The sequence below is a fragment of the Rosa rugosa genome, chromosome 1 (assembly GCF_958449725.1).
Source record: "Rosa rugosa chromosome 1, drRosRugo1.1, whole genome shotgun sequence".
NCBI lineage: Eukaryota > Viridiplantae > Streptophyta > Magnoliopsida > Rosales > Rosaceae > Rosa > Rosa rugosa.
The window spans coordinates 56382696-56398527 of NC_084820.1; the positions used below are offsets into that span (position 1 = coordinate 56382696).

A 15832-nucleotide genomic window follows, 5' to 3' on the forward strand; every position below is an offset into this window, starting at 1 on the left:
GGGTGGCCGTCGATGGTCGGACGTCGTGGCTCCGACTTGAGGGACGGGGGCGAGGTGGTTGCAGTCAGCTACTCTCTTTGATTGGGCTAAGTAGGTTTTGGGCCTGGACTGGGGATCTGGACCCAATTTCCCTTTATTTTATGTTTTATTGCTTTTTGTTACCATTAGTTAATTGTGGCTATATGCCAGAAATAAGTCCCTCCCATTTTTGGGTAGGGCGACGTGGGCGTTGTCCCAGTATGCACACTCTGTGTGCCTTGTCTGGCCTAGCGAGGCGGCGAGCTATTTGCTTGATCAAATGGACGCAACTTCCTAGTGGCAGAATGAAATTGAGTGCCGCCAGATTTATTTCTGTGCGGCAATATAGTGGGAAAGCTGTGCTATTTGTAATGATGCTTCTTCGTTATAGAGTTATCTTTCCGGTATGTCACCGCTTTGTCAAAGCAAATAGAGTAGCCATTCGTGCACTCTTTGCTAATTGGTGCTTGTTAGAATACATAGATTCTATGGAGAGTCCTGGTATTATTTCAGGATGTTCTCTTTATGCTTATTGTAATCTGGGGTTCAGGCTCTACGTCCCCCCATTGTATTCTCCAATTTCATTAATCAAGACTTGAGGGCGGCCGCACCAGCCCCATTTCAAACAAAAAAAAAAAAAGGCCCAGAGCGCATACCTAATTGACAATGACAAATCAAAGAGATTGACCAAGTTTGAATACATACCCACTCCGTTGTGATTCTGTTGACGTCCCACATATCTTCAACTAAAACTAGGAACCCACAACGACCAAAGAGAAGAGATAAGCAAACATTACCCAAAATTCTTGAGCCATATTCCACAAATGCTGGCCCAAAATTCTTCAGCCATATTCCACAAAGAGATTGACCAAGTTTGAATACATACCCACTCCGTTGTGATTCTGTTGACGTCCCACATATCTTCAACTAAAACTAGGAACCCACAACGACCAAAGAGAAGAGATAAGCGAACATTACCCAAAATTCTTGAGCCATATTCCACAAATGCTGGCCCAAAATTCTTCAGCCATATTCCACAAAGAGATTGACCAAGTTTGAATACATACCCACTCCGTTGTGATTCTGTTGACGTCCCACATATCTTCAACTAAAACTAGGAACCCACAATGACCAAAGAAAAGAGATAAGCAAACATTACCCAAAATTCTTGAGCCATATTCCACAAATGCTGGCCCAAAATTCTTCAGCCATATTCCACAAAGAGATTGATCAACTTTGAATACATACCCACTCCATTGTGATTCTGTTGACGTCCCACATATCTTCAACTAAAACTAGGAACCCACAATGACCAAAGAGAAGAGATAAGCAAACATTAACCAAAATTCTTGAGCCATATTCCACAAATGCTGGCCGGCCCAAAATTCTTCAGCCATATTCCACAAAGAGATTGATCAACTTTGAATACATACCCACTCCGTTGTGATTCTGTTGACGTCCCGCATATCTTCAACTAAAACTAAGAACTCACAACGACCAAAGAGAGGAGATAAGCGAACATTACCCAAAATTCTTGAACCATATTCCACAAATGCTGGCCCAAAATTCTTCAGCCACATTCCACAAAGAGATTGACCAAGTTTGAATACATAAACGAGATTGACCAAAATTTTACTTGTTCATCCTTTTTCATCAACGAGATTTTCATAGTATCTCTATAAGGGCCGGGGTATTTACGTAAAACAATTGTATTTTAGCTAACAATCTTTTTATTTAAATAAATAAATTAATTTAAAAAAAAAATCCTAATACGCTAAACTTTTTTCATATAGAAGATTATCTAGAATCCGGATTTTCAAAAAAGTTCTCTTAGATTCTTATTAGTAGCCAGCAATGCAATTGTCTTCTAGTCGTGCCTCGATCTAACCTCAACAAACAAAATTTAGCAGTATCAAACTTAAAAAAAGACTAAAATTTTGCAACATTAAAAACCTAATTCGAGATTTAGGTTACTAAATGAGGAGAAGAGAAACTAAGAGAGGCGAAATAGATGAGAGGGATTGTATGACAGAGACACCGCTACTGGGAGGTGTTTAGAGGTTCTTATGCAGAAGTTGCAGAGCAGTGGTTGTCATATATATAGTTCGAAGAATTGAGATAAGGGGAGAAGAAAAGTAAATGGAGAGACTGTTTATATGTGAGATCGAAACTACATCGTTTCAATCCCAATCAGTCGCTACACACTATTTATTTGTGCCAAACCCTGCCCAGATAAAAAGTTAAAAAGAAAAAAGGAAAATACTACAAAAAGAATTCGTCCCTAATTCTTTTCGTCCAACTAACCGCTTAAATTTTACCTATTATTTACAAAATCTAAAACGCATAGGAGATGAAATTAAATTTCGTCAGCAATTAAATGTTGGGATAGATACTTTTTGTTCCTAATTGAAAATTTATTTAAATAGTGTCGAATCGAGAGTTTTGAAAAACAAAATTTTTAGGGACAAAACAAAACTTTTTGTCTCCAATCATGTGTTTGGGAGACGAAAAATTGGTCTGTCCCGAAAAGTTTTGTCTCCAAATCGGTTTTCTCTAGTAGTGTATATTGAGTTGACTAATTAAATAAATTAATTAAAATTATAATAATTCAACCACGTTCCAAGATATTATATTAGATGCACTTACGTATTTACTATTATAATCCTTTGAGACATCTATTCTAGGATCTGTGCATTTACTATTCAGTGATTAGCAGGCAGCGCGATGTCTTGATTTTGCATTGAGTTGGCTTTGCAACTCTTTGATTGCCCATGCATGTAGTATTTCTTTCCATATAACAAGTCAACTTTCTCACTGCAGGAATAAGATCTTCCTGAATATATAATGTGTTCACTAATTTATACTGTATGGGAATGAAGCCACTTGATCTAATATATAGCTATATATTAAAGATCTCAAGTGGTTATCATAAAAAATATCCCGCGTTCATCTATATCTGCTCACAATATATATATATATATATATATATATACAGATCCTATCCAGAGCGGAGCTCCGCTTTGAAAATTAACGTGTGAAGTTCGAGTTTTCGGTCACTTTTCGGTCGCATATCCACATCTCGACCGTTCAGTTTTTAGGTACTAGTGTATAGATCGTTTCTGCAAATTTTCAGCCAAAATGATGATCGTTAAGGCATTGATAAGTGCCTTAAAGCTAGTACGGTTCAGGTTGACAGATTCAGTCCGTCCATTGGTTTAAACGAGTTAGATGCCTTAATGATCATCAATTTGGTTGAAAATTTGCAGAGATGATCTATACAGTGGTACCTAAAAATTGAACGGTCGAGATGTGGATATGCGACCAAAAAGTGACCGAAAACTCGAACTTCACACGTTAATTTCAAAGCGGAGCTCCACTCTGGATTGGATCTGTATATATATATATATATATATATATATATATATATATATATATATATATATACAGTCCGGCTACACTAAGGATGTCCTTAGTTTTTCTTAGGTACGAATTTCCGGTTTTCACCCACTTTCAGATCAAATTTTTACATCTTAACCGATCAGTTTTTAGGTCCTAATGTACAGATCACCTCTGCAAAATTTCAGCCAAATTGGTGATCATTAAGGCATCCAAAACTATAAATTACAACAATGTAAACGAACGGTTCCGGTTCGACAGATTCGGTTCGTTCGTGTAAATTGCAGTTTTGGACGCCTTAACGATCACCAAATTGGCTGAAATTTTGCAGAGGTGATCCATACATTAGGACCTAAAAACTGAACGGTTAAGATGTGAAAATGTGATCGGAAAGTGGGTGAAAACAGTAAATCCGTTCCATAAGAAAAACTAAGGACATCCTTACCTGAGAAAAATCATATATATATATATATATATATATATATATATATATATATATATATATATATTATAATTTTTTTAAAAAAACCCCACCCCATTCCCACCCTTGATGGGGCTCGAACTCCTGACCTCTTATATATGAGACCAAAGCCTTACCACCACACCAAACACACCCCATTCACAATATATATATTCGTGTTGGGCGTATTGCGTGGAAATTCATTAATCTATATTTTACTCTCTTATTTACAGAAGAGAACAAAGGAGGGTAAGAGTAAGACATTTGAATTTTTGGATGTACGTTAGATTTAAAAATGTGAATACCGCACCCTAACTTGGTAGGGATGGGGTCAAGAATGTGTGGTTGATCGGTGCGCAGCGAGATCATGTGTTATCTTTTGAATTAATAAATGAAGCTATTTGTTATTTGTTAAAAAAAAAAAAAAAAGTTAAATCCCGTATATTTTGTGTCATATTTTTCGGACAAAATTAACTAATTCCAATAATACACTACAACAAAAGAAAGTTATATCCAGTATGGCAGTATATATCATGATATTTTACGGATGAGCTTAACTAATTCCAATAATACATTACAACAACAAAAATATTGTATCTCGTATATGTCATATAATAACAATAATTTATTTGTTATGCATGTCATATTTTCCGGACGAAACTAACTAATTCAAAACAAAAAAGTCTTGTATATGTCATGCATGTCATATTTTCCGGACAAAATAAACTAATCACAATAATACACTACACGTAGTACACGCAGCCTCTACTCTGAAACCAAGGTAAACTAGCATACTTATTTCTCCCCACAATGGGTCAACCCTTCGTTAAGCTGACCTGCACAGATCGATCGATTATTCTACGTGTGTAGTGAGGTATTGAGGTAACGGCCATTATATATATGAATGCCATTTATATGATGAAAGAAGCTCTTTGTGGTCCTAACGGACTCCCAAGTCCGCAGTCGCTCTCTCACGATCAGCGGTCCTAACTTGCTGACTTTACAAGCAGGGAAGAGAATTAGGATCCAAAGTTTTGGGGGTCCAAATCATTTTTTTTTTTTTATCGTAAACGTATATACAAAATATTCAAAATAACTATGAATAGCTAATTAGCACTGGCGCTGGGATACCACTGCATGTGTGTGTGAGTTACTAACAACTAACCCGATCAAAAAAAAAAAAAAACTATGAACAACTAATTAGCAAAGAAATAATTAATGGTTTTATACTAGCATTTATGTTTGAAATATTAATTATTTATTTTGAGTTGTGGTTGGTTAATATATTAATTAAATTGAGGGAACTAATATGCTATATTTTAATAATTTATGGATAAAATATCTTCATAATTATAAGGAATGTATTAAAAAAAAATTCCGCCCCTGCTAACAAGGAAGACGATAAGGAAATGGGAACATTCTACTTCGTTCACACTACAAAGGCGTTTTTTCTACGACGTATCTAGCTAGCTAACTAGGCTAACTATATAAGGAAGGCCATTAAGCTAGCTATAGGTACGCCATTGAAGCTATAGCAATAATTTATAGCATCATTCCATACAATGTGGAAGCTTAAGGTTGCAGAAGGTGGGAAAGATTCCTCGGCTTACATTTACAGCACAAACAACTTCGTGGGAAGGCAGACATGGGAGTTTGATCCCGAAGCAGGAACTAGTGAAGAGCGAGCTGAGGTTGAAGCGGCTCGTCTTCATTTCTACAACAACCGCTATCAGGTTAAGCCCAGTGGCGACCTTCTTTGGCGGATGCAGGTACTTGATACAATGGGATGACCTTTCAACTACATGTCTTCTCCATGAAGAATCATTTGGTATCGGTTACTCTACGTAGAAATCTAGTAACTGAATTATTTACTAATTGAAGAACATTTTACGAAATGAGAACTAAATTTTCTTACTATATATTATTGATTCTGTTCACTGTTGGAAACTGCAGTTCCTGAGAGAGAAAAAGTTCATTCAAACAATTCCTCCGGTAAAAGTTGAAGATGGCGAGGTTATAACCTATGAAAAAACCACAGATGCACTGAGAAGGTCTGTCCACTTCTTCTCAGCATTGCAGGCAAGCGATGGCCATTGGCCTGCGGAAAATGCTGGCCCTTTGTTTTTCCTTCCTCCTTTGGTAAGTTCTTTGATTCTCTGCAACTATAAATTATAGTCATCAATACTATCGGTACCATGGTGAATATTGTGGATAGACAGAAACATATACGTGTGTATCAGTGTATGTGCATACAACCCCATCTTCTCCACCTTGCAAATCCAAAACAAGGTGGCAAATGGCGATCCAAGATTTATGAGGATCACGATTCGAAAAACCAAAATTCGGATCAGTACGTCCATGTTAAACAATCACAACGTACATCAGAAAAACATAATTAAATGGATGAGAAACGATTTATATAATTAATTAATTATATAACTTATATTTATTGATAGATGTTTTGCTACTGTCCTTGTGTGTGTGTGTGTGTGTCTGTGAAATGCTAAGCTTAATGTAAAGTACTATTTCATTTCTATTTTTTATTTATTTTTTATTTTTGATACAATATTATAAGTTTATGACTGCTACCTGAAGTTTAGTTTCTATTCTAAACATTCAGGTCATATGTATGTATATTACGGGACATCTTAACAGTGTATTCCCCGAGGAGCATCGGAAAGAAATTCTGCGTTACCTATACTATCATCAGGTGCATATAGTTTTTAACATTTGTTGGCACAATTAAGACCAAAATCTTTCCATTTCGATCTGCAACTGTATAATAAAGATTAGAGAATCTAATCTATAGTGTATATTTCGGCTACTTCAGAATGAAGATGGTGGCTGGGGACTACACATCGAAGGTCACAGCACCATGTTCAGCACAGCTCTCAGCTATATTTGTATGCGTATTCTCGGAGAAGGACCTGATGATGGGGGCCAAGACAATGCTTGTCCAAGAGCTAGAAGGTGGATTCTTGATCATGGTGGCGTCACGCACATGCCCTCTTGGGGAAAGACTTGGCTTTCGGTAAGGATACCAGTAATGCCAGGGCCCCCAAATCTTTTAATTTGTTCACCAAATGACGTTGATCAGTATTTTATTTCAAATAAATGATGCTAATTTAGACGAAATTGGACTATTTGGTGACTGCCAGTATTCATTACACATATAAGTTATTTTTTTGTCCCGAGGAGGAGACTAGTTGCAATAGGCTTAAAGCCTCAAATGCTGTGCTTATAATTGTACGAAAATAATTTCTTGTAGATACTTGGTTTGTTTGATTGGTCTGGAAGCAACCCTATGCCCCCAGAGTTTTGGATTCTTCCTTCATTTCTTCCTATGCATCCAGGTAATTAATTAGCACACTTGCCTGCTCTCCTTTAAGTCATTTCTGCACTCATTTATATGTATTGGTATCTTTAATTCTATACTTTCATTTTAATCACCTCATCATAAAAATGCAGCAAAAATGTGGTGCTATTGTAGGATGGTTTACATGCCAATGTCATACTTATATGGAAAAAGGTTTGTTGGCCCAATTACACCTCTCGTTCTTCAATTGAGGGAAGAACTTTTTATTCAACCTTACAATGAAATCAATTGGAAGAAAGTACGCCATCTATGTGCCAAAGTGAGTTGTTCAACTTGATTTACTTCAAATTTCAAGCCACAAATTAGTTTATAAATATTTGCAGGACCTGATTACAGTTATTTTAATTGCAGGAGGATATCTACTACCCTCATCCTTTGATACAGGATCTCCTTTGGGATAGCCTCTACATTTCCACAGAGCCTCTTCTTACTCGATGGCCCTTCAACAAGTTGATCAGAGAAAAGGCTCTTCAAGTGACGATGAAGCATATTCATTACGAAGATGAGAACAGCCGATACATTACCATAGGATGTGTGGAAAAGGTAATGTGTATGGTGAACTTCTTTTCCTTGTTATATTGGATATTATGATTTAACCTAATCCTAACTCATTTCCCATTCTACTGGTATTCGAACAACTCGATAAATAGGTTTTATGTATGCTTGCTTGTTGGGCTGAAGATCCAAATGGGGACTATTTCAAGAAGCATCTTGCAAGGATCCCGGATTATTTATGGGTTGCTGAAGATGGGATGAAGATGCAAGTTAGTACACAACGAGATACAATATATATGATTTTTTTATTCATCTTTTTCGGTTTTGAGTATTTACTATATATTGCGGTGCAGAGTTTTGGCAGTCAGCAGTGGGATACTGGTTTTTCCATTCAAGCTTTGCTTGCTAGTAATCTCACAGATGAAATTGGGCCAACACTCGCTAGAGGACATGACTTCATAAAAAAATCTCAGGTTTATTTCGAGCTCCAATCAAGTCACTGTCATGTGTTTTGTTCGTCGTTTGTTGGTCCAATTAGTTGTTCAGACTAGCTAATGATCGACTTTGCACCAAATTTTGAATTAAGGTCAAGGACAACCCATCTGGTGACTTCAAAAGCATGCACCGCCACATTTCTAAAGGATCATGGACTTTCTCTGATCAAGATCATGGATGGCAAGTTTCTGATTGCACTGCAGAAGGTTTAAAGGTAACAAACTTTGCTCCAATGCACAGTTGGAGCATTTCACATGCGCCGAAGGGGTTTATCTTGGGCCTAGGAAGCCTTTGAGTTCCCCTTGACAAAGTCAAAAAAAAAAACTTTGCTCCAATGCTTCACGTCAGTTTTTTCTAATCCAACATAGCTTGTTATTTATTACTCCACGTTTCTCACCATAATCACCTCCACAGTGTTGCCTTCTGTTGTCGATGATGCCACCGGAGATAGTTGGAGAAAAAATGGAACCTGAGCGCTTGTACAATTCTGTCAATGTTCTACTTTCCCTACAGGTGATATAACTTGCCTGAAGTAATCAAATCAAGAGAAAGTTATTAATGATTCGTTCACCTTATACAAGAGCTAGCTGCTTTACTTTCAAGATTTTAGTAACCTTTTAGCTGTTTTAACTACTCCATTCTAGCTCATTTGTATTTTATGTCTGTACTCATAAAAAATGCTTGACTTAACGTACCATTGCAGAGCAAGAATGGTGGTTTATCAGCCTGGGAACCAGCAGGGGCAGCAGAGTGGTTAGAAGTAAGAATTTTATCAAACCGATATCATGCGTACATGTTGATCATGTGAATCATCTGTCCAATGAGTTGGCATATTCTTACTCTTTTTATTTCCTCAGCTGTTAAATCCGACAGAATTCTTCGCGGACATTGTGATTGAGCATGAATACGTTGAGTGCACTTCATCTGCAATCCAGGCTTTAGTTCTGTATAAAAAGCTACACCCTGGCCACAGGAAGAAAGAGATCGAACATTCCATCACCAATGCTGTACACTACCTTGAAAATATACAAATGCCAGATGGTTCATGGTATGTTTCTATTCTAGGGAATCAATCTATGATTATGAAAATATGTTAGTTTCACCTAGCTAGTACAGAAAAAAAAAAGAAAAAAAAAAAAGGATGAACTTGACTAATAACTAAACTCTTATAAACATTTGGACAGGTATGGAAATTGGGGAGTTTGCTTCATATATGGTACCTGGTTTGCGCTAGGAGGATTGGCAGCTGCTGGCAAGACTTTCAGAACTAGTGAGGCCATGCGCAATGGGGTTAGTTTTCTACTTACGGCGAAGAGAGAGAACGGAGGTTGGGGAGAGAGCTATCTTTCATGTCCACAAAAGGTAACTAATTAATTAATTCAAGCTTCGAGTTCTTTATCCGTCTTAAATTAAGGAAACTCAATATCTCTCTCACTTGGTTGATACAGAAATACATTCCTCTAGAAGGAAACCGATCCAATTTAGTACATACTGCTTGGGCTATGATGGGTCTCATTCATGCGGGACAGGCAGAAAGAGACTTAACACCTCTTCATCGTGCAGCAAAGTTTATAATCAATTCTCAACTGGAAAATGGTGATTTTCCCCAGCAGGTATCTATCTTTACATAACAAAACTTGCATCCATGTGCAAATAGTATATTATCCTATGTTTTATGTTTGATGTAGTACTCTGGCTGTGTTTTCTAATTAACCATTACACACTGAATTAATATATGGCAGGAAATCACTGGAGTCTTCATGAAGAACTGCATGCTACATTATGCAGCTTATAGAAATATATACCCACTCTGGGCTCTTGCAGAATACCGCAAGCGGGTTCCATTGCCTTCCCAGGCCAGAATTGTTCACCCTATTATGTAGCTCGTTCAAAATAAAGGATCAAACATGAAACCTCAGTAGATGCAATATATTAGTCTGGGCATATATAGACGAAAAATGTCAATCTCTTTATCTAATAAAGATAGGGTTGTACATTTTTTTATTGTTGTTATGGAACTTTATTGCTCTTTCACTTTTTTATATCCGTTTTGTTTCTTTTTTACTTGGAAAGTTTTGGTTTAAAACCTCTGTTCTGTTATAAACTAGAGAATAAGAAAGAGATAGAAGAGAGAAACAGAATATAGGAGGAGGTAGAAGTGTGTGTTTCATTCTCATTAGACCCATTTATATAGGGGTAGAGTTTACATCATAAGGACGTAACTAATGAGTATTTACAGTGGACAGCCACATATATATAATATTTACAACACTCCCCCTTGGATGTCCACCACTAAATGATATGGTGTTGGACGCGCTTAATGTTGTCTCGTCAAAAACCTTGCTAGGTAATAAAAAAACTCAGTGGGATAAAAACAACCATGGTCGAAGGAGAAAAAGAGTACAACGCGCATATGTCTTTGGTAGCATAATTTTGAATGCTCCCCCTGATGAGAATCTCCCCCTGATTGTTGCAAGCTTCAATCATGTATGTAATAAAATACATGCACCATGTATATTGGATATGGTGTGTCGATCACGTAGGTGAGTAGACCATGTGTGCTTTGTATAAAGGGGACTCATCATGAATTTCAATTCCTGCGAAGGTTAGGGTAATACCAATAAAACCATGATAATAAATCTTACATCAAGTATAACCAATTTCATATGCTAAAATTATAGATAAAGATATTAGCAAAGAATAACAATATAAATGAACAACAATTGACACATTTACCTTTATACAATATTCCGAGCATTGAAATTTAAGTATGGCATACTTAGCCATAAATATCAATTTGTGTAATTGATAATTTTATATAGGCTCAATATGAGCTCTAGATAACTTCATAACTTCGTGGAAGTTAGAATATGTTGCAACATTGTGAGCACGATTCGAATTCGAATTCTTAGTCTTGTCATAGTACTCATTGAGGCAATAAGTCACTTTGACCGTAATGAGTATATATGAACTTTAGACTTTTTGATTCCATGAGCGAGTTTTATGATCTTTCATTCATTCATGGACTTGCCTTTGGCAATATGAATCCATTAAGGATTTGTTTAAACAATATGCTTATAATGACACATAGGATTTGGGAATTTGCTTTTAGCAATTTACCTTTAAGATCTTCATAATAACCATGACAACCTACTATAAGCCTCTCGTCAATATAACAGCTATATGTAACACTGTACTTATAGAAAATGTGTCCCTTAGATAAGAATGATAATCGTATTCCTCTATAAAGAGAGATTTGTGTCATAGTGATTCCAATTCACTGGAATGAACACCCTCTTGTATTTTAGAGGTTATAAAGTCCAAATATTTCATCACGTTTCCAATAATCAAATTCATTGGAATTGCCTCTTTCCAATTTGGCCAATATTATAATTTGTCGACACAGCGAAACGTGGTATAGTATACAACCCTTGATGATTTTTAGTAGCGGTACTATAGATGAGATATCATCAAATTTCGATCTCACACATTCATATATGCATGCATTAGCTATAATAAGCTTTGTTGGTATCAAGTACTCATTCCTCTTTTAGGAATGTATTGTCTCTCTAGGACAAATTAATTAGAGAATGTGGATCTTTGTATAACCCCATGAAGAGCATTATAGGGCTTGTATAATATTCCCTTATAGGGAGCTTGAGACATTGGACTTGGTGGATATATTCCACATAAATTCATGCCGTTACAATAGTGTTTCCTCACTCTAACGGTGGGAAGACTATCTAGTTTGACCATTCGCAAAATGTGTGATAAAAAATATTGGATCTATGATATCCATTGGGGGGTGGCGAGCCCAAACCAAATTTTAGGTAAAAAAGATAATGAATTGAGATTTTTCTCAAAATTAAAATGAGACATGGTGGGTAGATATCACACACCAATTCATATCGTTTTTCATAAACGATATTTCTCCCCCTAATGGAGGGAGAATTATCTTATTAAAGTGACAATTCGCAAATATGCGATAAATTATAACTTCCTTGTTAGGAAGGCTTGCAATTATTGTTGCATTATACAACATTGTAAAGTATGTATATGTGTCTAAATGACATAGTAGATAAAATAAAGGCACATTGGTCACGCCAAAATAATTTTTATTTGGCTCAATGAAAAATTTTAGTTCATGACAGTATACTTATGGTTGATTAATACAACATAAGTTAGGTGGAAATTTCATCACCAATATATGCAATGGTATTCCATATAAGTAACATTATATGAGCTCAGTTGGAGCCATCAATTAATCAAGATCTACAGCTCTTGAAATGATTGTTACCTTAGCTTTCTAAAGCATCAATTGTGAAAAATTATCAACAATTACAATGGATCATATCCATAATTGCATTATATGCAAGACAAATATGTTTGTCATTATGTTTATCATGAACATTCATAGTTCAAATTGAATTTATTGATGAACACGTGGTTCATTTTATTGTTTGACACTGAAAACAAATGTCAAAATTATATACTCAAATTTCGAGTCTGGGACAGTGGCCCATATGGGTATAAGTATATACTCCAATAATAATACAATGGGGGATCATAGCCTCATTAAATTTTATATTGTTCTCAAAGCATTGGGCTCGAGTCTTCACAATTAGAAACTTGTTCTAAAAGTGGAGTGAACAGAGGTTCACATGTACTCATAAAGAGAAAGGACAAAAATCCAGACATAATTGGAGATCAAGAAACAAGAGGTTTCGATCTATTTGATTGTATAACAATCACTGGAGGAATTTTAAGTCCACATGTAATTGGATCAAGAAACATGTAGTTTCAATCTCATTATAAATTGACAATTCTATATCAAACTATCAGATAAGATAATAAGAGGAGATCAAATTGAAGTCGTCAAACTCATGAAAATACATACCTCTAAGTTGATCCCATAGTGGATCATAATTGACAGAATTAGTTGACAGATCTTTTGGCCTTATTTAAATTTGGACTTTAACCCGTCTCAAATTTTTATCGAGCTGACTGTTTGGTTTGTTATTATAGGTTCATTTAGCACCTGGAATGAATTTTAATTTTCAAAATAATATCAAAAGATCATTAGAAGATGACTTTAAGGTGGTTGTGGGAATCAAGTATTATTGCCAACCTTTTCTTTCTTCATGTTTTCGTAAGTCTTTTAGCAAGTTTCTTTCTATCCATAAAGTAGTTATGTTATATTTCATGAAGAGGACTGTATGCTTTTTGCTAACTATTATGATGATACTGGCAGTCCACTATTATGGACTACGATGACACTGTATTTGCTTCTCAATGTTCATGGTGATTAACTCTTGTTTTGTTTCCTTTTTCCTATAACTGAGTCGGCCTTTTCTTTTATCATTATATTTGATGTTGTGTTATTTACTCGAGTTTTCTTTCATTTCAGGATGGGAGGCTATGTTTTTCTTGTTCATACTTCCTCTAATTGTAAGAAATTTACTAGAAAAATTCATGCTTATGTTCAATCTAATAATATTGTTCTAAAAGAGTACTGACAATTGTATTGGTTGAAGATAATCTTAGGTGTTGGAACAAAGCTGCAAGGAATTAATTATAACACAAATGGTACTTGAAATCCAAGAAAGACATGTTGTGGTGCAATGGATACCTCTGGTCCAAGTCCCTGATAAGCAACAGCTAGGTACCATTCTAGAGCAGCTTGTTGTGGGTTTCTACTAAGCATATCTCTCTATTGAGAAAGTCATGGTGCTTTAAAGCGATGAAGACTAGGCTCAAACATTGGTCAGAACTTTTAGACTTTTGTTATAGAACTCTTTAGTTAAGAAAGAGCAATGTGGTTATGGTGAGATGACTACTCTAGCTCTACCATGCAGGATTTTGTCTTAGCGCGTTAGGCTGGTATATGATTGAGATAAGATGGTGTTTTTTGGTTTTCTCAATCACAGTCAATGTTAGGTTTAGAATTTTGGAACTGATGGATTGTATTTTGAATGATATTGATGCAATGAAATATTTGGCTTCATTTTGATGGCTGATTTTAGTCCAATTTTATGACTTTGTTGATTGTTAAATGAATGATGATGAAATGGTTGAAAAACAACATATGCAGGTTTCACGATATGTTGTATCAACAAAATAGAAACAGCATAAACAAATAATGATCACTTGTTTCTACTTACTTCAAACGACATAAAAGTGGACTTGTAATCACTCTCAAACAACAGAATTAGATGGCTACTATATTTTTATTAACACTCATACAACAAAACTTAACTAAAACAATGGTTGAAAGTCCAAACAAACGACAGAAAAGTGTGACTAAATACTATTTCAGACAATAGAAATTAGAGCCCAAACTCTACTCCAAGTGAGATTCAAACAACATAAAAGAGCTAAAACTGTAGCTGGAAATCAAATCTAACCACAACAAACATAATTATCTGTAGTCCAAACAATCTCAAACAACATAACTCACAGTATAAATGTTGTTGTATACAAAATCAGTCAACATATAACTGTCATTGTGTTTTGAATCAGACAACAGAAACATCAACTAAGCTTCAATATTGGTTCAATAAAACGACAGAAACAAGTAAAACTCCGTCATGTAAGATTAACTACATCGACGGATATTTTGTTAAACCCGTCGATGAAGTTAATTTCCAACAACATTAATATGTAGTAGTAATATGTTTCAGATGACAGATGGTCCCTAATTCTTCAATATTGGGTACTTTAGACGACAGTACCTTAAACTGAATCTGTTGTCTGAGTGTATTATCAACGACGGAGAATCTCTGTCATCTGAGTGGCTTAGAGACGGCAGCCACCTAGACAACAGATTTTGACTTCATCAGACGACAGATCATATCTATCGTCTGAAGGCTTTTTTGGCATAGTGATGTATCAAAGCTCATTTAGTGTTGATATTTTCATTTGTACATCAATCACCTTCATGTTCTCTAAACGTGTCAAAGCTCATTTAGTGTTGGCACCAACTTTTGTTAGAAAGTCCTCATAAAAAAAAAAAGACTTTTGATAGGAAGTAAGAAATTTTTGATAGGAAGCGACCCTCATGCAGCCACGCCTGTTTCAGCTGTCTCGAGAGGGGTTCAATCCAGCTGAACACGGGATGTATCGGTCTGTTACTATCGCTATCAGTCTCACTTATCTGCAAAACAGACGAAGGTCAGAGGGAAGACCGGGTGTGCCGGCCTTCAACGCTCCGATGCCTAAGTCAGTATCGTATAAGATAATGATAATGGAAAGTGATAGTAAACAGTTACCTCTTTGGGTTGTTGGAGATGACCTTAATGTAGCAGATTTGTGAGAGCTTGGTTCCGTTTCTTTCGGTGTGGGTCGCTCGGGGTTCCCGATATCTCCCCGAGGGGTATCGAGACCCTCGGCTGGGAGCTTACCTTGCTTGTGTATTGGCGATACGAGTCTTGTGCCTATAGCTAGGAGGTATGTGCATACCAACAACACCTATATGTCATTAGTGGAAGTCTGAAGCGGGACATCGCAATCAATAAGGGGCACCAACTTTTGTTAGGAAGTCCTCATAAAAAAAAATTAAAAAAAAAAAAACTTTTGATCGGAAGCGGCCTTCA

At 36.1% G+C, this 15832-nt stretch overlaps 1 protein-coding gene across 2 annotated transcripts; it reads left to right on the plus strand.

The window, feature by feature from the left end:
* The first annotated feature begins 5405 nt into the window (after positions 1-5405).
* On the plus strand, positions 5406-10269 carry LOC133742255 (beta-amyrin synthase-like). Of its 2 annotated transcripts, XM_062169928.1 has the most exons (16): positions 5406-5643; positions 5828-6013; positions 6495-6584; positions 6705-6905; positions 7143-7227; positions 7343-7509; positions 7602-7793; positions 7901-8014; positions 8099-8218; positions 8332-8454; positions 8655-8753; positions 8944-9000; positions 9098-9288; positions 9425-9602; positions 9689-9853; positions 9983-10269. In XM_062169928.1, the coding sequence occupies exons 1-16, from the start codon at positions 5437-5439 to the stop codon at positions 10121-10123; spliced, it is 2316 nt and encodes a 771-aa protein (XP_062025912.1). In that variant the 5' UTR covers positions 5406-5436; the 3' UTR covers positions 10124-10269. The 2 variants fall into 2 exon arrangements, with proteins under 2 accessions (XP_062025912.1, XP_062025919.1); XM_062169935.1 differs by lacking the exons at positions 5406-5643; positions 5828-6013 and having other exon boundaries at positions 6492-6584; positions 6739-6905.
* Positions 10270-15832: the final 5563 nt, after the last annotated feature.